The following is a 26,493-nucleotide window of genomic DNA, read 5'->3' as shown; positions in this document are numbered from 1 at the left end:
TGTTGTGGTTTACAAACAGACGTCCACTGCGCGCCGTCTTGGTTGCCTGCACAGATGGCGGTGCCGCTTGCGCCACCGTCGGCGTGATAACGTACCCACCGTTCTCCGCTGCACCACGGCTTTGTGAAACGAAAGGAGCAGCAGCCGGCGCGACGCGCTGGCATGATGATGCGGCGGCGCTGCCACCGCTGCACCCATCGAGCCGGCGAGGAAGTGCAGGATACATGGAGAGGGAAGGGCTGCGGCAGAAGAGGGAAAAAAGCTGACGAACAACGTACTGCCGTCGCGCTGCTCTACCGCACTCTTCTGTGCCGCTAGATGTAGGGCGCAGACGCCACAAAAGAAAGTTGCACGCCACGACGAAGGGGGAGGGCACAAAGAGGAAGTGGGAGAAACACGCGCACGGATGCACGTTCATGTTTCCATACAAGCAAGACAAGTAAAGGACAGGAAGGCGAGGGGGTGAGAGAAGAAGAGAAACAAGTAGTCTGACGGCGTTGCCGCGTACATACAAAGTAAACGACGAAAACGGCAGCCACTCACTATTTGAACTTCAATCCTTGACTAGCGCACGCTGTGGCAGAGCTGCAGAGCCGCTGTGCACAGAGACGCAATGACCGAGCCCCTCTCTTGCTGCACACACACAGTGTGTGTGTGTGTGTGTGTCCTTGGGGGTGGGGTAGCGACCCTCTTTTTCGTATCGTTTCGTTCGTAAGTTGCTTGCTTAGGTTAGCCGGTGCTTCCCTATGGGTGGCACGAAGCAGCTGTTACTCGTGATGTGGATGCATTGCAAGAGAGAGGTAGGTAAAATGGGATGAAGACGCGGCGATGCGCACGGTGGATGACGTCTGTTACAATAACACGGCAACAACAAAGAATTGAAAGAGCAGGTCGGTGGAGGAAATGTCGAGGGACTTGTCGTCTTCACCATACCTCGCCCCCCCCTCTCCTTCACAGTGTGCGCAGAGACAGATTAGGTCATCTTCACGCCGCTGAGGGCCCACATCCACCACTCGCTGCACAGGAGGTGAAGAAAGACGTCAGTGTTTGTGCCTCTTGCAGAGTAAAAAACGATGCCACTTCACCGCCGTGTGTCTGCATCCACGGTAGCATCTGTTCACCCATTGGGCGCAGCAACCGTTGTCGATCCGTCGTCTCTGGCGAGTATGCGTTGATGTCCAGCGCCTCCGACTGCCGTGCGTCACCTCCAGTCTCGTCGTCGGAGGAGCTGTCCACGTCCTCTTCCCACGTGTCCTCTGCCTCGGGGTCACTGCCGTCGGCGCTGTCCCCACGGAAAAGTCCGTTGCTGTCGTCATCATCCTCGTCCAACGGAAAAACGCCCGCACCGATCCCGTTTCCGGGCGTCGCGGTGTCGCCAGCTGCTTGACTGGCGCGACACAGAGCAGCAGGAGGAGCCGCCAGCAACGTCAGCAGACCGCGACCGACGCCGACGAGCACCCCGGCGTACAATGGGAGCGACGTCTCCACCGAAGCCCCCCGGGTGAGTGAGGACAAAATGACACGACGCGTTGCCGCGGCTGAGACCCCTTTGCTGCCTTTGCGCGACGCCTTACGCGAACCCTTCTTGCTCTCGGTGAGTTCCTCAGGCAGGAGCCAGCGGCATGTCACCGGCTGCTGCGCCAGCTGCTGTACTTCCTCTGCCGTCAGCATCGGCGACGATGATGGCTGAGATAAGTACGAGAGCATCTTGAGCAGACCCTCGCATGAAACAAAGGTGGCGCGCAAATTCGAGAAGTGCTCCACTTGCGGCAGCCAACGGCTCATCGTCTCCACGAGAAACCCCCCTTGCGCCAGTGTCCGCAGCAGAGCTGCAGGATGAAGCACCATCAAGGTGGCCAAAGGAGCCAGTAACTGCTGCGCAACAGTATCGGTGCGCACGATAGAAAGTCGGCGCACAGTAGCGTGGATGATACGGATCAGCTCCGCCTCGGAGAAGCTAGTGTACTTCTGCATAATGGTCAGGAGAGCATCGCCCACGTCCATCAGCGACGCCTCATCACGGCGGCCATCGAGCGTGCGGAGGACAAAAGCGACGATGACGGTGGCGAAGGGGTAGACGGTGCGAGGAGCGTCCGCCAAGCGCGCGGTGGTACCGACGGCACCGGAGAGGCCGCCTTCATCGGCAGTAGCGCCACCCGCCATGGCAGCCTCCATGGTTGCCGCGACAACGCGCACCTGCACCGACTGCACTGCAAGACAGCGACGCAGCAGAGCGGCAAGGCAACTGCTCGACGCGCCAAGGATCGCGGACTCCTCGGTACACAAGAGAAGTTGGCACAGACTGTCTAGCATCATGGCAGCAGCACAGTTCGCCACTTCGTCCGGGGCATGCTCAAACAAGCACTTGAGCAGACGCAGAAAGTGCGGAACAGCGCACAGCTCTGCTGTAGACTCGACAAAGCCACTGAGGACAGCGTTGACCCATGGCAGCTCCTGCAGCAAAAGCGATGCGCCGCTTTCGCCGTCGCGTACGACGTAGCGCAGCAAACCCAGCACGGCATCCGCGAGGTTAGGATCGCTTACGTGACGGCGCCAGCAGTCCATCACCGTCCGTGGGAGAGCGTCGAGCATCGGCGGAGCTGCAGCTGCCGTGCTCACTCTACCGTAGTGGGACTGAGTGCCCTTTTCCCGTGCGGCACGCGCAACTTTGAGAAGATCCGCCAACTGCTCCACCGTATTGTACAACGCGTCATCAGTAAGGCCTGCCTCGGAGGACAGAAGCGCCAGTAGTGAGACCTGCCACGCAGCAGAGTGCTGCGCAAGCATTACATCGGACCAATAAGGCAGCGTGCTTTGCAGAACTCGGCAGAGGAGCACTGCGACCAGTGGCGTGCATGAGGATAACGGCACCGCGATGGGCTCCTTTGATGTCCCCGTAAAGAGTGACAATGCGTGTATGCTGTCCGCCACAACAGTGGCCATAAAGCCCTCGGATGCCGCTTCGGTGTTCGTTGCCGCAGCGGCGTCTGCGGAGGCGGCCGGTTCGGAGGCCGCGAGAGTCGAGTGAGTGAATCGCACGATGGCGGTTATCAGCATGAGCGCCCGGGCCGTCAAGCCAGGGTGCGCCGAAGCGCTTGCCACGTCATTGCTCCACAAGTGCGTAGCAAGTGGCGTAAAGTCGGCTGCGCCGCACTCGCGCAACTGCCTCGCCCGGTGCTTAAGTACCGTTTCCATGAAGAAAAGGGCTGCCTCTCGCTGCTGCTGCGATGCGGTGAGCATTACCGTGCCATCATAGGCGAGGGAAGTCTGTCCATCGCCGCACGTCCTGCCGTCGTTGTCTGGGATGCGCGCTAAGAGGCGTTCGTGCAAGTCCTCCAAAGAGGCGTGCAGGAAAAGTGGGCCAAGAGCTGCTATGCTATCTGTGTAGAGCTGCGCGACGGCGTTACGGGTTGTCCACCTCACTCCGTCCTCGCGCTCCTCTTCCTCGCGCAAAAACGTGTTTGGGTCGTGAAGCCACGCCCCCACATCGACAGGCGAGGGGACAGCGTAGGCCAGCAGCAGCTTGTAGTACTGTAGCCCGCATTGGTGGCCCACAACATCCACTAGGCCAACCTTGAGGAAAGGCAGCAAAGCTGCGTCCCGAAAGAGCGACCAGCACTGCGTGGCGCGCCGGCGCACCACTGTTGTCCAGCTGTGTGGCGAAGCGCCATCGCCCTGTTCACCGCCGCCACTCCCCGTGTGTGGCCACCCAGTCCACCCAGCGCTGGCTATAAGGCTCTCCGCCTCCTCCTCACCGTCGACGCAGAGCGCGGCCCCATAGTAAGCTGCGTCAGCTTCCAATGACTGCAGCAGCGCCTGAAAGAGCTGCGCCGAAACGCATCGCTTGTACCACCCACCCAACTGCAGTACACTCGACACGTACTCGAGCGCGGCCAGCGACGCTGCGGCAAAGTTGGCCGCGCGCGCCTGCACAAATGGAAGAGCGCTTGTAGAAGACGAGGTTGCGCCGACGCACACTGACAGCCAGCGCGCGCATGGGGTGCACATAAAAGACTGGAGGAGCGGATAGGCTGAGAGGAAGTGCTGCTTGAGCTCAGCAGGGAAGTGCTTCCGCCCACTAGACGCAAACTGCCATTCATAGAGGGCTGCTAGGGTTTGGGCAATGAGGGTCGAGAGAGAGCAGCGTGCGTAGGCCTCCGGTGAATCTGCCGCGAACGCAGAGCAGTCGGACGACGCCATGCTCAGCGTTGCAGCTGCGCCAGCGCAGAGGATTTCGAAGAGAGGCGGCGCACAATTCAAAATTAGCTCGGCACACCATGCGTGCATCACGTCTGGTACCGGCTCCTCAAACATGGTTCGCAGCAGCCACACATGGCTGAAAACCGGCAGCAGTCCACTGGCGTCAGCGTTTGGGTACTGGTCAAAGGCACCGAGCAGCTGCGCCGTGATCGCACCAGTCGTGGCCTCGCCGGCGGCTGGTGCCGCGGTTTGTGAAGCGCACAAGACGGCAAGGCGCCGTACAGTTGTGCATACCGTCGATGACCACTGCCGCATCGCTGCTGCAGAGCCACCAGGTAGGACTGTGATGTCGGTCAGGTCCGAAAGGAGCGAAGACACAACCTGCTCAAGCTCCTCCGCGCGATCCGACGCCGTCACACTGCGCTTTAGAACAGACAAAGCTACTAGCGCGACGGCGTGCGAAGACTGGTTGTTCATGAGCGTTCGGCAGTGGCGAGCAAGAGAGAAGCAGAACCCGGGCACCTCGAGGCCCCGCCGCTCCAGCTCCTTTTCCGCCGCAGCGCGTTGAACATTGTCGGGGCTAAGAATCTCCGACAGCAAGAAGTCCAGCGACGTGCCGCTCATTTGTTGCCTCCTTTACTGTTTGTGCCACTGAGTTTCCCTTTCTGTGATGTTGCTGTTGTAGAGCAGCGAGGCAGCAAAGAAGAGTGGTTAATAAAGGGGAGGGGGAAGCACAATGTGAGAGGCGATGGTAGCGGCTGAAGCACATGCAAGCCGGGGCGATCAGTGGAAAGCAGTGACGTCGAAGCAGTCGGCGCACAATCAACAGCCGTGTACGGAAGCGCCTCAAGTAGGTTTCCTTTTTTTGGATGGCAGAGGCCTCACTGGCCCCAGACACAGTAGCGGAACTTTTGGGAGTGCTGTCATTGGCACGCCTTCATCATGAGGGACACCTCAGCGTGGTGTCAGGACTCCAGTGCTCCCACTCGGTGTGAAAGTCAGGCAGCCCCTCTCACTGCCAGCACCGAGCCAACTCAGGTGGTGGCACCGTCAAGCACCTACAGCGTCGTGAGGTCAGTGTGGCGAGTCGCTAGTGATATCGGCGTTCATGTCCTGGATGGGGTGGCGTCGGAGTGGCCTGCGACAGCGCACACGTCTGTACCGCGCATATGATAGGCAAAGTGTTAAAGCGACTCGGGCCTCTCTCACCCGGTCATCACTGCGTAGGGACGGGTGGCCCTGCCCCCCCCCCCACGGGATGCACCACCTGGCGACTGTCATGATGGGTGCGGCTGTGTGACCACCTGCAAAGCAAGGACTGAATTGAGGCTCAGGCAGGTGCGCTGCTACGATGGCTGAGCTGGCGCATTGCTGTAGAGCGTGTCCAGCGCTGCTTTGCATCACGCGACGGGGCCTGTGACAGGCGGGGTAGAGCGGACCTCAACTCATGCTGTATGGCAGAGAATAGACACCTTGAGAAGAAAAACGCCTTCGGCATCCTTCTTCACCTCTGATTCTTTGGTCACGCGTCCTGCTTGTAAGCAACACAAAAGAAAAGCGTCATTGGGCGTCATTCGTCGCTCATCACAGATGCGGGCGTGAAGGCGTACGTCTGTGTGTAGGCGAGTGAAGGGTGTGAAGCAAAGAGGGGATAATCACAGGAAGCATACCCTCTCCTGTTCACACACACAAACACACATTACATCCATCCCCGCTCCTTCTCCCCCTCCCCCTCAGCTGTATGAGTGCAGAAAGGAGTAACTCACAGATGAGGGAGCGGTGACGAAAACGTTCTGTGCGCCGCCTTTGCAACCTCTCAGGTCTGTGTAGAAGGAGAGCTCGGCTGTTGCACAGGTCCGAGCGAGGGCCTCGCCTGATTTTCGCTCTACCAGCCCTAAGCACGGAAGAAGAATGAGGAATTGCCCCCCCCCGCCCGCCCGCGATCCGCCAAGCATGGCTGCGAGCACCTACTTCTTACCCAACTGCCATCCCGGTTATTCTGCGTAACTCAGGACGCTCTCACAAACTGGCCGAGAGCGTTCATCAAGGCGTCGCCGTCCGGCGCAAAGGTAAGCGACGATTTCGGGTGCGGCTGTGTTGCATCTAAAAGCGTCAACAGCGGTATCTCAGGGCAAATCTCAACAACGGCATGCTCCAGTGGCGTCAGCGGCTCTTGCAATACGTTATCCACCACACGCACTAGCACAAACTCCGTTTGAATGTAGTGCGCCACGGTAGGGACGTCATTGGGTGGAAAAGGCGCGGCCCACATGGCAAAAGCCACTCCTACACGCGCAAAACGAGTCCAAGGAGGCGATAGTGGGTTGGAATCCCCTCGTGCCCGGGAAAAGACACCCCACGTGATGGCCGTGACGCCTGTGCTAAAGAGTTAGGTAGCGCTTTGCTGTTGGTTCAGTGGCGTCAGAGATGAGGCAGCAGGCACTCCTTGCGGCAGCTGCTGCGGCGTGTGCTTTAGCAGCTCTCCCCCACCCTGCACGCGCCACGTTGCCCTGCGCACTCATAGCCGTATACTGGAGTTCGGGGCACTTGTCGAGCGTCGTGAACACAATCGGCGCTGAGGGCAAATGACAGAGGAACTCGACGTAGCTCTTCTGGTACACATAGCTACTGTCTGGGCCTTACTCGACAACCCTGTGCGAACTTGGAACCCCGTTCACGGGCGGCTGGGAGTTGATGGTGTACAGCCCCTGTGCGTTGGGCAGCTTGAGAAGGTGCTCGACGTATACAGTTTCGCCGGGGAGCTCATCCGCATACGGACGCGTGCCGCGGCCGTCCAGAAACGCCTGAAAAATTCGACTTAATTCCGTGAGGGCAGTTTGGAGTTCTGCCATCCCTTGGATCATGGGGAACTGTGTGCATGGCTTGGGTCGGCTGCCCAGCAGCAGCCTTGCATGATACACGCCTGCCTCGCCAAGCGCCAGGGTGCCGCTATGGGGTGACACCAACAGCGCATTCCACCTCTTCTCCATGGTGCCGCGCCGATGGGCCGCGTACATCATGTAGCTTGTCATTCGAGATGGCCAATGCACTTGCCGCACAGCCTCTCGCCGGCGTCCCCCCTCGTTCTGGGAAGAGCGCCAAGGAAGCACGCGGTGGGTGGCAGCATCGATGCCCTTCAGAATGGTGAGACGAAGGTGATCCGTATTCACGGTGAAAAAAGTACACTCCGCCGCATCCACGCGCCAGCAGCCGCTTGTGAAGCGGCTGCTGGAACGCCACCACAACGTACTTTACCTCGCTGTCGTTGGTTTTTGAAGACTCGATGCGGCGCCGCAAATCCGCTGCTCCGGATATCCGGTGCACGCCAAACAGCTTGAGCTGGCGTACCTGCGAGACGGGCAGCACATTGGAGGAAGATTGAGCAGCGAATGCCGTGTCGCCGCCAACGACTGCAACACTGGTCGAGCACATCCACATCGAAGATGCCCTGCGTCACAACGTAGTCGGCGCCGGCGCTTAGCTTCTTCTTGAGAAACAGCAGCTCTGTGTCCCGTCGCGCACTGATCCATGCAGCAGCATCGTCAGAGCTTTAATTGCCAGAGAGACCCCCTTCTGGGAACGCGGCAACCACCATGCCAAAGTAGTCGCCAAAGTGCTGGTGCACAAATCGAATAAGGTCCACAGCGTGCGGAAAGACAGAGCCAGAGGAGGACGACGAGGGCGCCGCAGCAATGAACGCCAAGAACGTGGAGGTGGTTGCGTCGGCCTCTTCCCTTGAGCTGTCATGCGCACCTGCAGCTGCGGCTGTGGATCCGACGTCAGTGCCTCGAGTGCGCGGCTCGGTGGTGAAGCCTGCCGTGGGAGCGCCTCTTGTCACGAGGAGATTGCGCACACCCTTCGCTTTGAAACTCAGCCATTTGAGCACTTCATCGGGCCCACTCGCTTACCATGTGAAATTCACTTGATAGTTGACAGACAGCAGTGGCTAGCACGTGGAAGCGACCTCGATGGAGGTCTCCGCGGTTCGGAGGTGGTTTCCCCACGTTATACCGCAGAAGAGCGGATCAAGCGCGGGCAGACGCTCAGCCGTCTCGTGCAGCTTAATAGCGCCATCCTCCGTTGTAGAGGCGACAAACTCGAAACTGACGAAGGGGCGGCTGTTCCCCACTGCCTGCTTCATGGTGCCCGAAATCTTTACCATCGTGTGCGTGCTGGCCGGAAAAAAGGATCCCTCTCACCACTTTCCGATTTGCGTTCTGTTTGTGAATGAGAAAAGGGTGCGTTCTGGTGGAGCCAGTCGGGCTCGATTACTCTTGGGAGCACCTTCTAAAAGGCAAAGGTGACACACAGTTGGAACCGCGCAAGCAGTATTGCACTCAAATTGTAGTGCGGACGCACAGCTCGATAGCATCACAAGACGTGAGTTCGTACGCTACTGAGAACCGTGCGTGGGTACGCTCAGCGCTCTTGCTCCGGTAGAGCTCCAGCAGAAGGAAATAAGGGTAATGGGCGAGACGGGAATAGTGACGGCGGGTGCGCGCAGAGGCTGTTGGAGAGCACGAGCGAGATGGAGAGGTCGACGGTGCACACAGTATGGAAGGCACTGTTGCAGTCCCCCCCCATTCCCCTTTATATGTGCCATTCAGCTGACAAGGAATCAAAACTGAGAGCTGCTCTGCTCCCCTTTTGTACCAGGCCGCTTGTAACACAGTCGAGGCAGAAAAAAAAAACGGAAGACAGCCACCATGGGTCGCTGCCGTCGGGGCAGGTCAACAAGGCACCGATGTACTTGATCAGTTTGAAAAGGTTTGCCTGGGGTAAGAAAAAAGCAGAGTTCCACTGTAAAAGCAGAAGGCAGACATATGCGAGCGCAGCACCCGGAGAGGTCGGCACAAGCTTCGGTGAGAGCGGGTGTACTGAGGCTTCAATAAACGAGAGATGCGACTCGACTTCAGCCCCGTATCTGGAACGCACCGCGACTACTGCCTTCTTTCACATTCGAGATATAGAAGCAACTCCTCCAACGGACGGTCAGGCTTCTTTTTCAGAAGGTGCTGCACCAACCCTTCCAAAAACTCGTCCAAGTGTTGGGACTGCACGTACTGTTTGTCGAGATATGTTTGCCACCGGTAATCGAGCAACCTCAGCTGTTCGTTGGAGTTATCCAGAGCTAAGCTGGCGGCAAGCAGCTCACTGATGTAGTTCGTTTCGGGTGGCGCCATCTGGTTCTCGATGGCGTAGTTGATACGCCTCTGCAGCGCTTCAGCACTTTCAGTCATGGACAACGGCCAGAAACGTAGTACTCTTGCGGCACGACAAATACTAGGCGAGCCTTTACCAAAGCGCAGAACGGTTGGCGTTTACGTAGACGTAAGACGACAAACTTGGGAGTGAAGCGGCAAGCGCAGAGATAGAAAAGCATGGATTGAGAAAATGAGCGAGATGAAGAAAAAGAGAAAGCTGATGCCCATGTAGCGCATGCGTCATAAGCTGTCAGTGTTGACTCCTCTTCTTGGGTGTCGACTGCCTTAGAATAAGGTGGCTTCGCTGGCCGCTCTACTCACACCATATCGGTTGAGATGACTTGATGAATGGGGCACACGCCGATCAGATGCCGTCCACAAGTTGCTCCTTCGTGCTCCAAGAACTTGAAGAGAGCCCAGTCGTGTTTCGTGGTCTGCATTTGAGAGGGCAAAAGCGACACCAAAAGAAGGAAGAGAAAGCAAGAAAGAACCAGGATGTGGCCATTACAGAAATGCGCAGCAAAAAGCAAGAGGGGTAAATGGCCGCTGTTGCGTATGAGGCGGGGGCTCGAAGATCCACTACATGCGCAAGCGCGTCCCTTTGCGCCAAGAAGTGTGCCATCATCATAAATGCTTCAAATGAGCGGCGTGACACCTCCCTCTCCGTTGCTGGAGCCCTTTTCAGATCTGTCAGCAATCGTTGGGTCATAATCGGAGCCTGACAAGAGGGTCAGGAAAATGGACATGAGGTTGCTCTCCAAGAAAGGTAGAGACCACGAAAATGCGTTTCGACCTTGCAGTACGCATGGATGAGGCGAAGGCTCGAACTGCTTGAAGCAGATAGTTTCCTTTGAAACCACTAAAACTGCGCCTTTGTTGCCGAAACTGGAACAGTAATTTGGAGCCGAAAAGAGAGAAATTATGCAAGGGAACAGGTGGTTTGGGTGCGGGCGATACAGTTTAAACCCAAGCTCATGAACCTCGTGAGCTCGAATGATACAGAGAAGGTTGTTCGCCGATACAAAACGTTTTGCACACGCAAAGTTGAACACGTAGCTGAGACCCCGTTGCTTGTTCGTGATGAAGAGTGGTCGTGTCTCGAACAAACCGAGTCGTGGAACATATGTCTCGCCCGAAGGCTCCTCAACATTGTTGTACAGCTGATTGTTGGTGTCCCAATCCGGCTCAGACCACACCATATCACACATCGCCCCTCGCGTTGGAATGTGCCGGAAGCGGTGAATCAGTGCAATGTCGTCTACATGTGACACGTCTGGGGAGAGTCCCGAGTGAACGCAGAAAAACTTTTTTCGGATTATTGCCGCTAGTGGCAAACAGTTGAACGCCGACAGTATCTGCGGCAACAAAGTGCTAGAGTATTTGAGCTGGCACTCCTTGCCGAGTTGAAGAACGTCTGCCATAAATTTAGATTCATTGCTTCCTCGGATCAAAAAAATTGAATGCGGGTGAGCGACTTTCGCCGCCAGCAGGAAAAGAATACACTCCAGGTTGAATCCTCCATTGCCGATGTAGTTGCCTAGAAAAAGGTACTTCGTCGTGTCCAAGGAGCCACAAGCCGCTAAAATCTTCACCAAATCGTAGTATTGGCCCTGAATATCTCCGACGACAACTACAGTGTCGTTAATCGAAAGCGTGTTTGGTTCCGTTCGAAGGACAAGCGCAGCCTGTTGAACAATTTCCATGGCGTACTCGAGCCTAAGCTGTTCACCACAAAGAAACTGCAGCATAATGTTCTCCAGTGACAACTTGCCATCGCTCCGCAATGTGTTACGTTCTACAGACGTGCTGTTGAGGTTGCGACTCCCCACGGCAGAGCCCTTCACATTGGGCCGGCTCATTCGCTGCGCCGAATAAGACCGAAAAAAACCTAAACTGCAGCTTTCGCGTCACAGACGTAGGCGGAAAAGAGCGCAGAACTGCGCTCTAGGCCTGCTGGCTGATATATCTGTTCTTCTGGAAAGAATGAGAAAAGAAACTAAAAAGGGAGCACAGAAGCTTAGAAGATTATACAGACAAAGGATGCAATAGACAAAGGCTAAGCATTTCAAGCGGAAAACGCATCGCTTTCAAAAGCACGCATCACAAGGGCTTAATACCTCCAGAGAGATCAAGGTGATTCCTTCAAGTAACGCGAGCATTCCTGGGGCCACTGAGATAGAGGCATCATCGTGTAGGCATCCATCTTCTTCTGGCTGTTTGTTCGGCAGTCAGTTTGTGAGTGTGCTACACAAAATTCGAAGCAGCAGAAAGCACCATTTCAGAAGCTTCCGTGTCGGCGAGTATTTCGTCAGACAACTCTCGGAATGTCAGAGAAATTCGACGCCCCCGAACATGTTCGTGACGGATACCATGCATCCACTTGTAGCGGCAGTTCCCAGACATGAGGAAAAACGCGCGACGCGGCAAGTAGACATCACAGCACACACCCTCCGGATTCACGAACGTCACAACGCACGCTTCGTTCAGATTCAGCCCGGCAATACGGTCGCCCCATAGCCACGTGTCATCTACGTGGGGATCGAAATTACTCATCTTGCCCTCCATGTACTCAAGCGCAGATACCTCCGCAATTCTGTATGCCTTACCAGTAAAGGTTTCCGTCATTGACGAAATCACTGCAAAGACGGATTCGAACACAAGTGGCATCGATGGTATCTCTGCGACTTTTACCTTCTTCTTCTTGAAGTTGCGCCTCGGTCCGTAGTCTTGCTTGCGCCGTCCGCTCTGCGACTCCTTCCAGGGTGGAAACGGGTGCGAATCATCCAAGAAGCGAATCACTGCCGCCTCATCCTCTTCGGTAAGCGCATGTTGAAGGACAGCAAGACCACTGATAGTAATGCTGGTAGCCATGGCTCCCTGGTGATCCGCGCATGACTTTATCGGGACTTCAGATTTGAACACACTCGCGCATTCGATGCAAAAGCTAAGAGAGCTTTTCCCAATGATTGCAAAAGAGCACGAGGAAAGACGCTCATCATTGTGCTGTTTTTCAATAACAGTGCGCGCGCTCGAGAGAGGTACAGATCCGCTAAAGAGTTGCTGCACTCTCGACGAGTCACGACACTTGGCGCAGAAGCGGATGCCTGCGCAGGAGCATGCTGAAGAATGTTCGTCCATACTGGAGGCTCAACGCTAGCTAAACCAACGCACAAACAAGATGATTGATGCTCTTCGGAGGTAGTGGTTTAGAGAACATGCAAAGGCGAGCACGCAAGCAACGGGACGATATGGCGCATGAAAGTAAGTCACTCCGTCATACCGAGAATCCAACGAACATTTCGTGAAGCAAACTAAAAAGAGGGCAGACCCTACGCTGGTACACCTCTTTCTCGGACTGGCAACCATAGGAGCTTGGTGCCAGAATGCAGGCAAAGCAATGCGCTTTACATCATACGTTTTTTTTTTCGACATTTTGTTCGACCGAAATCGGAAGTTGCGGCTGTCGCAAGATGCGCAAAAGGTGATAAGTCACTCAACTAAACTCCTTTCCGTGGCATAAACCTTCTCGTGTGTTAGGAGCTCAGAAGGGAAAAAAGGAAGAGATGGAGGGTTGTAGACTGACCGGAAACAAACAAAAAATAGACTCCATTACATATGAGAGAGCCAATTTGAATTGTAGCCCCTTTCAAAATGTAAGTAGCACTAAAGAAAAATGAGAGTCTTTTTTTTTTTCAAGCAGTGCTTCTTGCAGAAGCTAAATACTGGAGATCACAGGTGATGATATAGATTCACCGCGACTCCTCGAGGAGTGACTCAAGAATCGCAATCGTATCCTTATATGTCTTCACAGAATGACCGATTGTGCGACAATCAGTGTAGATCTCATAATCGTTGCCGCCCTCTGACGTCTTATCACCGAAAAAGTGAATCGTTTGAAAATCATTTTCGACAAACTGAAGGCAGTAAGTCTTATCCCACCCTTTCGGGAAGACGTCGAAACTGATTTGACCGCCTACGGAATAGGCAAGCGGGTAGTCCGGGAAGGCCTCCTTGAGGTTCCTGATGAGCTTCTCACGGATATGGCGCTCCTTGTCAAGCTGCTCGAACTCGTCACGCTCCTGCTGCGAGCAGTTGCGGCCGATGGGAGAGACGTTGAACATACCGTTGCGGAACTCCACAAACGTGCCGCGCTGCACTGGAATGTCCAAATCGGCGATGAGGTGCAGACACTTCTTTACAAATGCCACCACCTTCTCGTTCCCAAGAGCCTTCAGCAAGCTGTTTCGGTGGAATTCCTTGCCATCCTTGTAGGCCAATAGACCGTTCTCGGAAAACACATAGTCAAAGTCCTCCAGAATCGACTCGCCCAGCTGCTCCTTCTGCTTGGCAAAGTCGGAGCCACCGACGACGCCAAGCTTGAAGCCAGCTGCACGAACCTTCGCCAGCGTCTGCTTCATGTCCAGGGTTTCCGGATTGCGAGGCGGCGTCAGGGTGCCATCGACGTCAAAGAGAAGAATAACCTTGGAGGTCATTTTTTTGTTGCGCTTTCGATAGGGATAGTGGGGCTTTATAAAAGTAAAGAAGATAGATCTGTCGATTTCGATGAGTTTCAGGAAAGATGAAGAATTGGGAGTAGGCAGTCTTGAGTGTATGGTTGAAATAATGCATAACTGAAATACAGATACGAGAGACAGAGGAACGCAAACTGGAAGATGAAGTCCACGTCGACACAGTGGCAGCTGGCCTCGTGAGCGCGAGTGCTCTGATTGAGAAAGTATTTTAAGCACAGATTAGTCGCTACTCGAGCACACACTCTGCCATTGTTGATGCTACTCAAAGGTGCGGAAAAGCCTGGATGGGCGAGGGAACCACCTCCAGCGCTATCGAAATAGAAGAATATTCTGCGGAGATTTCACACGCGTTGCAGAAGACGGAGAAAACGCCAGCTGGTAAGTTGCCTAAGCAACTCTCTGGTGCGGCAACTCCGCGGCTTCCCCAACGGGTTTGGTGAAGCTGTAGCGGGCCAGTGCACAAAACGAAAAAGAGGATAGTAGGACAGCGACTCACTGACCCCTCTGATAAAGTGAAAGAGCTTCTGAGAGGCGGCCCTCTCCCCAATCACTAAAGTCAGCTTGCACTTGGCCCGGAAGAATGTGAAGGGGGGGGGGGCGCATACTTCAGCGAACAGAACTTCGGTGGACATCGGAATCAAGCGCAGAGAGGGAGGGGGCTTGCATTCCAGCCATTTGCCCTTTGATTCGACACACACGACGGCTATTTTCTTGCACCTTCCACCACCCCCCCCTCTTCGTTGTTGAGGGTCGCAAGTCGATTCGCATATACTCGCATACTGCAAGGTGAAGGTACGTGCTGTTCTTCTCTCACGACCAGTGATGTTCATTGGGGTGTGGCAGCTGTGAATGCCGAGGTTCTTTCTTGATTGATACAACAAAAAATTAATAATGAGTCTAGGGTACACCAACGGCAAGTCCTGGGCACAGTGGCCAGACTTATTCCCCAGAGAGCGCTGAGCTCACACACTTCTTACTTAAAGCCACATGATGGAAAGCAAAAGAGTGGATGATGAAGACAAGCATTGAGTCATCAACTGCAGTCGATGGGGTCTTTTCAAGCTATATATATATATATATATGCACATATATGTATACATATATGCTTGTCTATATATTTCTCCCCCCAGCAACTTCTTCTCCGTCTTTGCCCTCATACAGGTCTTCCGTCAATGGGTCAGTCATTTAGCACGCCACCGCCAGGTAGCGATGGCAACGAATGCGATGACTGCAACGCAAAAGAGGAGGCAAAGGCCTACCATATGCCGCCTGATTTGCCATCTCCGGAAATAGTGGGTGTCGACGATGCTGGCAAACGTATGTTGGTTCTTACCCCCAAGCTTGCTGCTCGCTTAGCTGATGCTCTACCGCCGTCGTGCAGGTGCGGTGCGTTTTCTGGCGTTACCAGATGGTACCTATTGTATAGCAGTTATTTGCATGGCAAATCCTTTCAGAGACTTGTGCAGCGCATTACATCAAGGGGCCCTACAATCATTGTAATAAAAGTGAAAGACAGCCCGCGTGTTCTCGGCGCCTTCTGCGAAAGTGACTGGCTAACTGTCGCACAGCGCGAAAAAAATGCAAAAAGCGCGGCTGCAGCGTCCGCTCGTGCTACTCGTGAGGGGCAGAAGCAGCGCGTCACTTCCGCCCCAGAGAAGCAGAGCAACACCTTTTTTGGGAACGTGAACTGCTTCGTGTTCCGAGCATACGCTGATGGCACTGATGATGTGAGCACCGAAGGGGAGATCTACCACTCCCACTCGTCCATGAATTCTAACTTCATGTACCTCTTCGATACCCACCCACTCGAGGAAAAGATCGGCATTGGCATGGGAGGGCAGCCAGGATATTACGGATTTTTTATCGATCGCTGGTTGGAAAACGGAGCTTCACATGGCGCGCGTTGCACAACGTTTCAAAATCCTCGCCTTTCGTCGACCGAGTCATGGGTTGTAGAATCTGTGGAAGTGTACGCGGTCAAAAAAGACATTGTCGAACAGCTATTAATAACCGGCAGCAGTCGCACTAGTGGTGTCTCGTGTGTCAATGACAATCCTGACAGCAGGGCCTGCCAGATGCTGCTAGAATTGAATGGTACTCATGAATTTAATCGCCGGGATCGCACCGAATGCTAAGTTTGGTAGGTGATGTGGCGCCGCAAGTGCTTGATTTCTCCACCAGATGTGCACGGGATTCCTGGGGAGGTTATGCACGACGGCGAAAGGATTTTTATTGCGTGTCTGAACAGATGAAAGTGCTGAGATTCTCAATGCAGCGGTTCTCTCCTTACTTCTTCCCGACTTCTTTTTGAAGACAGTAGTTGTGATGCTGACCATTTCTTTTCTTCGTTTCTGGAGGCATTTTGTCGGGTGCGTTCATCAATTAGCTTATTTTTTATTTTTTATCATTTTTTTTTTTCGATGAACACCATTTTCACAGAAGACGATCAATGGCTATGGGAAGATGAAGTTTCAATTATTTTTGAGGCCCTTTTTGCTTGCAGTTTACTCTATTTTGTAATTCTGGTTTTTGTGCGATAAGACAATCTTTTGAGACCTTTTTCTGTTGACTGCCAGTATGCTCATGCCACTGTAGGCAGTATGGACAGACAAAAAATAAGGCTGTTGAATCGTTGGATTTATATCTGCTTACAAAGCCTAGAGGTCGCAGCTTATATATATATATTCTGCTACGCAATGCAAGCGATATATACTGACTCCTCTTGTCTCTGGGATACGAGCATGAATCTGATGGAGTGCCAACCTATTCTGTACTGATCTTTTTTCCGTGCCGCGAGATTTTATCGCCGCTTTATTCAGAGCCCATCTGCTTATTTTCACATGCTTATCAGCTTTTTTTTTGTAACTCTGAAGAATTAAGTGCTTTGTTTACTCGATTGAAAGTCTACGTGTTGCTTTCACCGATTGCCGTCATTATTTTTGTACTGTTGCTTTTTTTTTTTCGATCCCAGAGTGTACTTCTTTTTCCCCTACACTGGAGCGTAATAGTGTCGGTGACCTGGATCGCAAGGGAAAGAATATATGTGAGCATTGAGAAGTCGCGATTTTTGTCTGCTGTCTGCTTGCTTGTTTTTCCTCTGGAAGTGCATTCATGCACCAGCGTGTGCGGGTGGTTTACAACTTCCTTATTATTCAGGGTGCTTGCTTTTCTCCCTTTTCTTCTCTGTTTACACTGAACCTATCACTAGATGTGTATGAGCTGTTTCTGCTGTGAGGAAACGGAAAGAAGAGAAGGCTAGCTCTTCATTTTCTTTGAAATTCACTCTTACGGGAATGTATTTGCGAGAAAACCAACCACAACTCAATCGTGGACTTTTTGGTAGATTGCTGTGAGAGCCTTTCATAGTCCGTCGTTTGTACACACAGAAAAGCCAAGCATTGCGATGGGCCTTATAGCGCTTTTCACTGATGCACGACTGCAGTGTTTTACATGAAAGCTGCACTAGATACAAAGCAGTAGCGAATTCGTGTGCGAGCGTGACTGCGCCGTTTTCAGGGATCGCAGAGTAACCTGGAATACTTGGAATCTGAGCTTCTTATTCATATCTTGGAATTGAAGGCACAGGTGCTGGGAAAAATGGTCTTTTCACTGTTTGCACATCTCTTTGCACTCCCTCTCTTTCTCTCTAGCCGTACTTTGGCGCACTAATTTTGATGCACTTAAACGAGCAAAGAAAGAGGTTCTTTTCGTTTCCACACCTCTCTCCAATGGTGCTTTTGGATAATCAGGTCGATGTGAACTCGGTGAGCTTCACTTATCCCTTCCTGGAAGGGATCGACCCGACTGCGCCACCGTCGACTATATCTATTCCGCATAAGTACCTCGATGCAATGGCCAACATGGAAAGGCAGTACTGGGACATCAAGTCGAAACACTACAACGTCGTGATTTTCTTCAAGAAGGGCAAATTCTACGAGCTATACGACTACGATGCTGTGATTGCCAATAGAGAATTCGGCCTGAAAATGGTCTTGGACACATCTAATCGCGGCAAAATGAGGTTGGCTGGCGTTCCCGAACAAAGCTACAATGAGTGGGCTCGACTTTTTGTGTATCGCGGGTACAAGGTGGGCCGTGTTGAGCAGATGAAAGAGACCGAGAGTGAGGCGCAAGCAGCGAAGATGAAGGTTGTTCCGCGTGAACTGGTCGAGGTGTTGACCCCAGGCACCTTGAAAGATCCGTCAATGCTGTCTGATCACCGCGAGGTCTTTGTTTTGTCGCTTGCCCCCGTCTGCAGCGACGGGGAACTCGTAATTGACGCGTTCGCTGTTGATCTATCACGCCGCGTCGCGCATTGGTGCACATGCGGCTCTGGCAACAAAGAGGCCAAAACTGGCTGTCATGCCGTTTCTTCGGAGCTCAGTATCAAGAGAGAAAACGGCTTTTACGGCTCTCTAAAGGACTCCACTTTGCGCGCATTGAGCGCTCTCTTGCAACAGTTGAACCCAAAGGAGGTGATCATATCAAGCAGCGATTGGGTTTCCAAGGATGCTGAAAGGAGGCAGGCTTTCAAGCACATCTGCGACGAAATCACCAAGTGGACTGAGAGCGAAGGGTTCTCGGTAGAGCACATCTCCAGCACGGCGTTGCCAAGCCTGTCGATGAGCGCTATGGTGACGGCAGAGCAGGTGATGGCGAGCTACTTCACATTTCTTTGTCTTGCAAGCGACATCGCTATTTTCTCAACGGCAACGGAGTACACGGCGCACTTGTCTGGTGTGATCGGTGCCGACTCTGGGACAGCGGCGTCGGATACTATGTTGGGTGGGGCAGCTAGTGGAAAGTCGTCCATTATGGATTATGAGCGCCGCTTTGACAAGGGCCTGGTGCTGGATGCCGCCACCGTGAGCAATTTGGAAGTGCTAACAAACTTGCATGATGGCTCTGACAAGCATTCATTGAATGAGTGTCTAAATCGCTGCAGCACAAACGGTGGACGTCGCCTTTTCCGCTCCTGGCTGCTGCGGCCGTCCGCCAGCTCGCGGGTCATCGCGGCGCGCCAAGAAGCCGTGCGTTTTTTGGCGCGATACAATTTGCTGCACTCTTTAAGGGACATGGAGGTTAGCGAGCAGGCCGGGGAGAAGCGATTCCGCTCGAACGAGGGACTGTCTCTGTTCTCGTCCGTAGTGTTCGTCGACTTCGAGCGCTTCCTTTCGCGTTTGTCCGACATAAAGCAGAATGACTCGCAAAACATCGCGTACGTCGATCCCATGGTGCAGTACAAGAAGAACCTTGGCATCATTCTCTCGTCTGTGCAAGCCCTAAGCGCGATGGTAGGCTGGGGCAAGCAGTTCTTTGCACAGTGCCGCGAGGTCGCGTGCGAACAGGGGACTGACATTCCTGCACTTTTAGGGGAGCTTCTCGAGGAAGTTACTACTGCCGAAGCCAGCAGCAAGCGCATCGAAGGCTTGTTCGACCGCCAAGCCGCTGAGGAGAGTGGCTTGCTGATTCCCTCGCCAGGAACGTCGAGCGCGTACGACGCGGCAACCGCGAAGCTGAGGCATGTCGAGTCAAAGCTGCACGACGTGCGACGCCAGCTACAAGAAGATGTGTTCCGAGGTGCGCAAGCTCATTTTGCCGATCTGGGGAAAGATCTGTTCTTGATTGAGGTTGCTGTGGCCGATGCGCCAAAGATGACACCCGCCGGGATGGTTGAAAGAGCGCGGAACGCAAAGAGCGTCAAGTACGTCGTGTCTTCTATCGAAGCCCTCGTGGAGACTCACAAGGAGGCCACCGCCATGAAAGCCGGAGCTTTGCTTACTGTTCTGTGCAGCGTTGCGAGCCGCATCTGTGACGAGTTTCCGCGCCTTTTTTCGGCTAGCCGGGCCCTATCGTATATTGATTGTTTACTAAGCTTGGCGCAGCTCCATCAAGCGTTTCCCACGGTATGCTATCCACGGCTTTGCACGGCGCACGAGCGTGATGTCGCCGTGGTGCGCGGGTGGGACATGATCCACCCCCTTCTCACAGCAAAGAACCCTGTAGCGAACAATGTGAGCCTAGACGACGTCGAGGGACGCGTTTTGCTTCTGACTGGTCCTAATATGGCGGGCAAGAGCACGCTGATGCGCACCGTTGCCATAAACGTGCTCCTGGCACAGCTAGGCGGGCCTGTGCTGGCTACCAAGATGGAACTCTCCCCGGTCGACCGCGTCTTCACCCGCATTGGTGCCCGCGATGCATCGCACAAAGGCCAAAGTACCCTATACGTGGAGCTCAGCGAGACCGCCGATATCCTGCACAGCGCAAGCGCGCGCAGCCTGTGCCTTGTCGACGAGCTTGGACGAGGGACGTCGACGCACGATGGCATGGCTATTGCGCACGCCACGCTGCACGCCTTGACGACGGCCAAGCCTGCAGCGCCTCTCACTATTTTCTCCACACACTACCACGCCCTAGCGATTGAGCAGGCACGTACAGCAACAACCACTCCCACAGGTGCACACGCACGCGCGGTACAGCTGGGGTACATGGATTTTGTTCTGAAGTTTGAGACAGCGGCTGCCTTTGCGGACGAGGAGGCTAACGACAGGAGCCGCAGCTTTGCACCGGGGTCGTGCGTGTCGAATGTGGTGTTTTTGTACCGACTGGTCCGCGGCATCTGCGCCCGCAGCTACGGCGTAGAGGTTGCGGTGATGGCTGGTATCCCAAACACGTTGGTGCAGCTGGCGAAGGCAAAATCAGAGGCGATGTCGCGCGAGACCGCCTTCCACGAAGATGTGCGCGCTATCGAAAACTTCATCCGCGTTTGAAAGGAAAGAAGGGGGCCCAGCTCACAAAAAAAAACGACAATGTTTTCTCTCTGGTTTTCTGCTCCCTTTGCCTCATCTGCGCGCTTTTCTTTCATTTCAGTGAACTTGCCATCCGCTAAGCTGCTAGCAGTGGCACAGTCCATCAGCAAGATGCTGCTGTTGTGAATATATGCTCCGAGAATGCCCCTCCCCTCCCTCTCTCGCCAGATGAGCACACACGCATTCAAGCTTCCCTACTTGCCTTGCTGACTTGGATTTTATTCTATTTTACCCCCTTGATTCAAGCCTCAGAGGATGCCATAGAAGTGCAGACATAGATGTGTTTATCGTGCTTGCCAATCATCCCCGCGGGAATCGGGTCAAAAAGAAAGAAAAAAGGCGTGCTGCCCCCAAAACAGTCTCTCGGCGTTCTTGGGTGCTGGGGACATGCACTCGAAGTGCTTTTGGAGCTCCCATCGTGAGGGGCAAGGGAACTAAGAGCCCACGGCGAAAGACGTAAACGCAGGATGCTTGAGCACCAGCACACATTCCCCCCTCCCCCGAAGCAAAGTCGAGTTTCCAGCCGGTGTGTGAGTTGATTCGCTCAAAGAATGCTGCCATGCGCAGTCGTAAAAAGAAAGGCTGCAGTGATATTTTAGCACCATGCACTACTCTTCCTCTTTTTCCCACTACCGTAACACGTTGTTCTCTCCCCGCTTCTCTCTTCTTCCTCATCATCGGCGATCCCTGCGCTCATCTGGCTGGCACACGAGCGAAGTTAAGCCCTCCATCTAACTCCACGCGGCCCAATCAGCTATACAGCTCAACAAATACGAGGCGCGGCTTAATACGAAAATCTACTCCACACTTCCACGCCAAGTAGCCATCGAAAAGAGCATCTCTGGAAAGGAAAGAAGTACAGGCGGTGAGGGAAGTACGCATAGAAACCAAAGTCTTGCTGCTTTTCCCACGCACCCACCAACGTACTCAAGAAGCTTACTGAGTTACTCTGACTGATTAAAACTGGACGAAGCTGAAGTTGGAAGAATGACGGGCCAATCTGCTGCGGTCGAGGGGAGCAACTCCGCACTCCCGTGGTACCGCATGGGTTTCCACACGCTTGCCGAGTTCAACACATACGTTACATTCGTGCTGCTCGGCATGTCCATCATGATGGTGACGAGCGCGGTCACATCTGCACCTGACTTTGTCACCAAGTACTTCATCTACGCGACCGGCGACCCAGATGCGGTTGCGGAGACGCCGCTGTTCTGGAATAACGCGAATACCTTCTACAACGCCGGCACGTACGCTATGCAGGTCGTCACTGAGATCGCTTCACTGACTCCGTTCATGCGCTCGATTCCGCTTGGCATTCGTCTTTTCCTGGGCCTTGGCATCCCGTTTGTGGAGCTGGTGGTCATCATCGCCGTGCCGGCCGCGACCATCCCAACGCAGAACGGCGCGATCGCAGTGATCATGGTGGTCGCGATGATGGGTGGCCTCTCCAAGGCGCTATGCGACTCGTGCACGAACGCCCTTGTCGGCCCCTTCCCGACCAAGTTTATGAACGGCGCGCAGTGGGGTTTGACCGTGATCGCACTCTTCATGTCGATCATCCAGATCATCCTGCAGGTGTCTATGGGGTCGACGTTCCAGGACGTGCTCACCATCTCCCGCATCTACTTCGGCATTGGAATCGGTATTCAGGTGATGGCTATTGCGGCGCTCGTCTTGCTGCGTTACAACCCGTTCGCGCAGAAGTACATCGCTGAGTTCCGTGCTGCTGCGCTGCGCCGCCGTGGCCATGTGGAGCCGGAGGAGTCGCAGGACAGCAAAGAGCCCGCGACGGGCGATGTCGCGGAGGCGCCCAAGGCGGGAGAGAAGGAGGTCACCCTGGATGCGATGGAGGAGGCGGATGAGGTGCGCGCGGTGCCCAGTGACGCGTTCGTTGCCAAGAGCGGCGCGGTGCTCCAGGCGACTGGTGATGCGGATCGGATGGTGGACCTGGATCAGACGAAGAACATAACGTCGACGGAGCAGATGCTTCGCGCCTCCGTGTGGTCTGTGTTCAAGCGCATCTACCCGATGCTCCTGTGCGCATTCACCATCTTTTTCACGACTCTGCTGGTCTTCCCTGGCGTGTTCTTCTTGGTGCCGGCGCGCAGCGGCTGGTACATGACTATAATTGTGACGCTGTTCAATGCGGGCGACTTCGTGGCGCGAGTTCTCCTGATGATCCGTGTGCTGCGCCCGTCGCCGAAGCTCGTGATTGTTGGTACTTTTGGCCGTCTCGCTGTTATTCCGCTGATCGTGCTGTGCGTGCGCGGCTTCATCCCCGGTGTCGCCCTGCCGTACGTCCTTATCTTCCTGTTCGGGCTGACTAACGGCTACTTCGGTACGATGTCGTGCATCCACTGCCCGCGCACGCCGACGCTGCACTACGCCGGCGAGCGCTCTGTGGCCGCCATGCTGGCGGGTATCTCTCTGATGTTGGGCCTTTGCTTCGGCTCCAACATGTCTCTTGCCATAACCCTGACCTACTAAATACCACGTTCCCGCAGTGGAGCTTCTGCCCTACCTCTCTTTGTTTCGTCTACTCCCACCGAGTTGTATGAGCACGGAGACTCCAGCGCCATGGTATCAAAGCCCCGTGCCCCTGCCCTCTGGGAAGAAGACAGGCAGCCCCCTAACCCCTGCAACTGCCGAACCAATGCTGGTTTTCAAAGAATCAAACGCCTACGATGTAGGGAGGTCAGGGCGATGTATTGCTACTGATGTCTGCTGTCAGGTCCTCGATGGCGTGGCGTCGGAGCGACCTGCTACAGTGTGAACATGTCTGTACCATCCATATGTTAGGCAGAGTGTCAGTGTGACTCAAACGTATCTCACTCGGCTCTCTCTGCATACTGGTGGGGGAGTCCGAGTCACCCCGAGAGATGCACCACGTGTCCGCCTGCGAAGCGAGGGGTGGGTAGCGCTTGAGGCAGTGGCCGTGCTCCAGTGGCTGATTTGGCGCCGCTGTAGCGCGTGTCTGTTTCGCACCACGCGATGTGCCTGTGGCAGATCGGGTGGGTCTTAGTTGAACTCATGTATGGCAAAGAATGGTTCCGTATACAAAAAAAGCTTCTCCCTGTTTTTTTTTTGTTTGCATTCATCTTTTTTTTTCGTCCCCCTTCCCCTCCCTAACTTTTTTTCTTTCGTGTGTGCGTGCTGCTGGCGTTGATCTATTCGTGTTTAGTCTTCAGGCTTCTAGTGTGCTTTTCCGTCCTCTGCCGTGTGTTTGCATGTATTGTGTAGGAGGCGCGCCGCTGATTATGCAAAAAAACCTGTCGGTGTCTTCTTTTTTTTTTCGTGTATTAGCCAGTGCTCATCCTTGCTTCCGCACCTGCCTCTCTGATCTCCCGCGCTTTTCCTCCTCTTGTTGAACGATGGGGGAGAAGTGGCGGGGGAGTGGATAATTAGAAGTGCTCGGCTGCAAGCATCTCTCCACAACCTCTGGCTGTGGTCGCGCTGTGTGTACCTACGCGCGAGGAGGAGAGTAGCAGTGTGCTGAAAGGAGTGACGCAACAGCCGTGTGCAGACGAGGCAGCTTCAGTACCCACGCGCAAATCGGCACACACGGACAGAAGTTACCCGACGAGAGAGAGCACCCCCCCACTGGCATGCTCCACTTTCTTTTTTTTGTTTAGTTGACCTAATCATATGAAAAACGGTAAAAAGCAGCCAAGATGATTCAGAAATGAATGCAACGCCGAAGACGACCGGACGCTGATAAAAAGGTTCATTGCTTGAGACGTGCTCTACAACCTGAGAAGTGCTCGCTTCCCGCCGCTCTAACGTTATGTGTACGTAAACGCCGGCGCTCCCTCTCGTCCTCTGGTGCACTTCTGCATTCCTCCCGCGCGCCGTTTTCTCGTCGCGTCACATTGACTCACTTCATTCCGTCTTTCCCCCTTTTGGCTTTGTTTCACGTATCTTAAGTATCTTTCACCTCTGCGCTTCGTTATTCGAGAACGATGACGAGAGCACGCGCTAACAAGAACGAGCAGGACTATTCGAGCCGTTGAAGCGGCGCACGTGGGAGGAGCAAGTGCCGCCTGGCCGTGCCCGCGTGCGCAGCTGCGCCACGGAATGCGAGCTGCGTGCTGGGGCAGCCAGTTTCCTCTCTCATCCTCCCTTAATTCACATTTTCGCTTTGGATGCCCCGTCTTCTTCCCATCCCTGAAGACGGGCGGGGGAGGATACCTCAGCGTGGTGTCAGGGTCTAGTATCCACTCCGTGAGCAAGTCAAGCACCCCCCTATCCCCTCCCAATGCCGAGCCACTTCAGGTGATGGCACCGTCAAGCACCTACAGCGTCGTGAGGTCAGTGTGGCGAATCGCTAGTGATATCGGCGTTCATGCCCTGGATGGGGTGGCGTCGGAGTGGCCCGGACGAGCCGTACAAGGTGCACCTGACGAAATCTGCGCTGTACGCGAGCAGGACGTCGGGCTTCGCTGGCGGCATCTCAGACGACGACATGCTGCACTTCTGCGCGTCTGCGGACTGCGTCCCCTCTCTCCGCACAGCGGTGGCGGTAGAGGATGACAACGTGAGTGAGTGCTCCGGCTCGACGCTGCCGCCGCGCAGGCTGCCTCAAGTTGTGCCGAGCGCACCGGGCGAGGGGCAGGCGGTGAACTGCCCCTTCAGCGACGCCGCCACACGAGAGGCTCGACAGGAGGGCACCTAGGCCCTTCGTTGGTGCTGGGATGGTGTGCGATCCACCGTGCCCATGCGAGTGAGTGCCTCATTTGTCATGCCAGTGCTGTGCCGAAGGCGTTTTGTTGCTGTTACGCTGCGCACGGCTCAGCGACTAGGACCTGTCCTGGACCAAGAAGCAAATAAAACAAGTGATAGGAAGGATGAAAATTTGCTGGGTGTGGGGGTGAGGCAGGGAGGGTGTACGACACCCTTGTGTGTGGGGCTGCTGCCGTTTCTCTCTTTTCGCATGTGACACAACCAGCGTCGTGCTTTACAACGGTGGCATCTTCAATGTGTGTGCTCGATAAAGCGGCCACGACGCCACTCTGAAAGAGTATGGGCCAACCAGGTCTGAAGAAGGCACCGCGGCAGTCTAGTATTCATATTTTATCGTCTCCCCTGCTACCTCTGAAGTCAGTGCGGCGGTGATGCTGTGTATGTGGTGTTACTCTTTTTCAACACCGTCTCGTCTCCGCCTCCACGCCGTTGTTCGAGCCCATGGATACATTCACTACCCGTCGAAACATCTCTGCATGGTGGACCGAAAAGTTTTCTCCCCACCCCGAAGAAAAAAATCCAGCGTGCCGTGCACCTTTCACCTCTGGCATCCATGCAAGGTCTTTCACCACCCCTGAGACAGGAAGAGCCGAAAAGGAACGGTGACGTGTTTTCTCCTCTCCAACTCCTCCCTCTCCCATCCCAGGCTTCCTCGTTCACGCTCTCCGTCGGTCTCTCTCTTGAGTGATCCTCAAAGGCATCGCCACAAGGGCTACCGCACTGCTACACCTCCTCCTGCGCCTAATTGCCTCTTGCCCCCTTTCCGCCTGCTGCCTTTCTGTGTGTGCCGTATGCCGTTGCTTGTTTCTCCGTCAACGTTGCTACCGCGGCCAGTACCGAACAATACTGTTATACCAGTCCGTCTCCTCCCTTTTTGTTTTTGCCTCTTTGCTCTCCATCTGCCTCTTTCTCTCGCAGACTAAAAACGGCTAACGAAAACAAACACAGCAAGAACAACAACAAAAAAAAAACGCCATTCCGGGCTGCCCGGCACTTGCTGTCTCC

At 54.5% G+C, this 26,493-nt stretch overlaps 8 protein-coding genes across 8 annotated transcripts; 3 read left to right on the top strand and 5 right to left on the bottom strand.

Annotated features, from left to right (window-relative positions):
• Nucleotides 1–984: 984 nt before the first annotated feature.
• Nucleotides 985–4,824, bottom strand: LINJ_36_2110 (conserved hypothetical protein; the record flags this gene model as incomplete). The annotated part of the gene is made up of 1 exon (XM_001469754.1): nt 985–4,824. The coding sequence occupies one exon, from the start codon at nt 4,822–4,824 to the stop codon at nt 985–987; it is 3,840 nt and encodes a 1,279-aa protein (XP_001469791.1).
• Nucleotides 4,825–9,140: 4,316 nt separating this feature from the next.
• LINJ_36_2100 (hypothetical protein, unknown function) lies at nt 9,141–9,440 on the bottom strand (the record flags this gene model as incomplete). Its single annotated transcript, XM_001469753.1, has 1 exon — nt 9,141–9,440. One exon carries the CDS (start codon nt 9,438–9,440, stop codon nt 9,141–9,143), a length of 300 nt encoding a protein of 99 aa, XP_001469790.1.
• A 599-nt stretch (nt 9,441–10,039) lies between these two features.
• Nucleotides 10,040–11,263, bottom strand: LINJ_36_2090 (putative serine/threonine protein phosphatase 2B catalytic subunit A2; the record flags this gene model as incomplete). The annotated part of the gene is made up of 1 exon (XM_001469752.1): nt 10,040–11,263. The coding sequence occupies one exon, from the start codon at nt 11,261–11,263 to the stop codon at nt 10,040–10,042; it is 1,224 nt and encodes a 407-aa protein (XP_001469789.1).
• Nucleotides 11,264–11,648: 385 nt separating this feature from the next.
• LINJ_36_2080 (conserved hypothetical protein) lies at nt 11,649–12,542 on the bottom strand (the record flags this gene model as incomplete). Its single annotated transcript, XM_001469751.1, has 1 exon — nt 11,649–12,542. The coding sequence occupies one exon, from the start codon at nt 12,540–12,542 to the stop codon at nt 11,649–11,651; it is 894 nt and encodes a 297-aa protein (XP_001469788.1).
• Nucleotides 12,543–13,153: 611 nt separating this feature from the next.
• On the bottom strand, nt 13,154–13,897 carry PMM (putative phosphomannomutase; the record flags this gene model as incomplete). Its single annotated transcript, XM_001469750.1, has 1 exon — nt 13,154–13,897. The coding sequence occupies one exon, from the start codon at nt 13,895–13,897 to the stop codon at nt 13,154–13,156; it is 744 nt and encodes a 247-aa protein (XP_001469787.1).
• A 1,085-nt stretch (nt 13,898–14,982) lies between these two features.
• Nucleotides 14,983–16,071, top strand: LINJ_36_2060 (conserved hypothetical protein; the record flags this gene model as incomplete). The annotated part of the gene is made up of 1 exon (XM_003392777.1): nt 14,983–16,071. One exon carries the CDS (start codon nt 14,983–14,985, stop codon nt 16,069–16,071), a length of 1,089 nt encoding a protein of 362 aa, XP_003392825.1.
• A 1,593-nt stretch (nt 16,072–17,664) lies between these two features.
• LINJ_36_2050 (putative mismatch repair protein MSH8) lies at nt 17,665–20,709 on the top strand (the record flags this gene model as incomplete). The annotated part of the gene is made up of 1 exon (XM_001469749.1): nt 17,665–20,709. One exon carries the CDS (start codon nt 17,665–17,667, stop codon nt 20,707–20,709), a length of 3,045 nt encoding a protein of 1,014 aa, XP_001469786.1.
• Nucleotides 20,710–21,735: 1,026 nt separating this feature from the next.
• NT2 (inosine-guanosine transporter) lies at nt 21,736–23,235 on the top strand (the record flags this gene model as incomplete). Its single annotated transcript, XM_001469748.1, has 1 exon — nt 21,736–23,235. The coding sequence occupies one exon, from the start codon at nt 21,736–21,738 to the stop codon at nt 23,233–23,235; it is 1,500 nt and encodes a 499-aa protein (XP_001469785.1).
• Between the last annotated feature and the right edge of the window lie 3,258 nt (nt 23,236–26,493).

The sequence above is a fragment of the Leishmania infantum genome, chromosome 36 (assembly GCF_000002875.2).
Source record: "Leishmania infantum JPCM5 genome chromosome 36".
Taxonomy (NCBI): Eukaryota; Euglenozoa; class Kinetoplastea; order Trypanosomatida; family Trypanosomatidae; genus Leishmania; species Leishmania infantum.
This window is presented reverse-complemented; position numbering and strand designations above follow the sequence as displayed.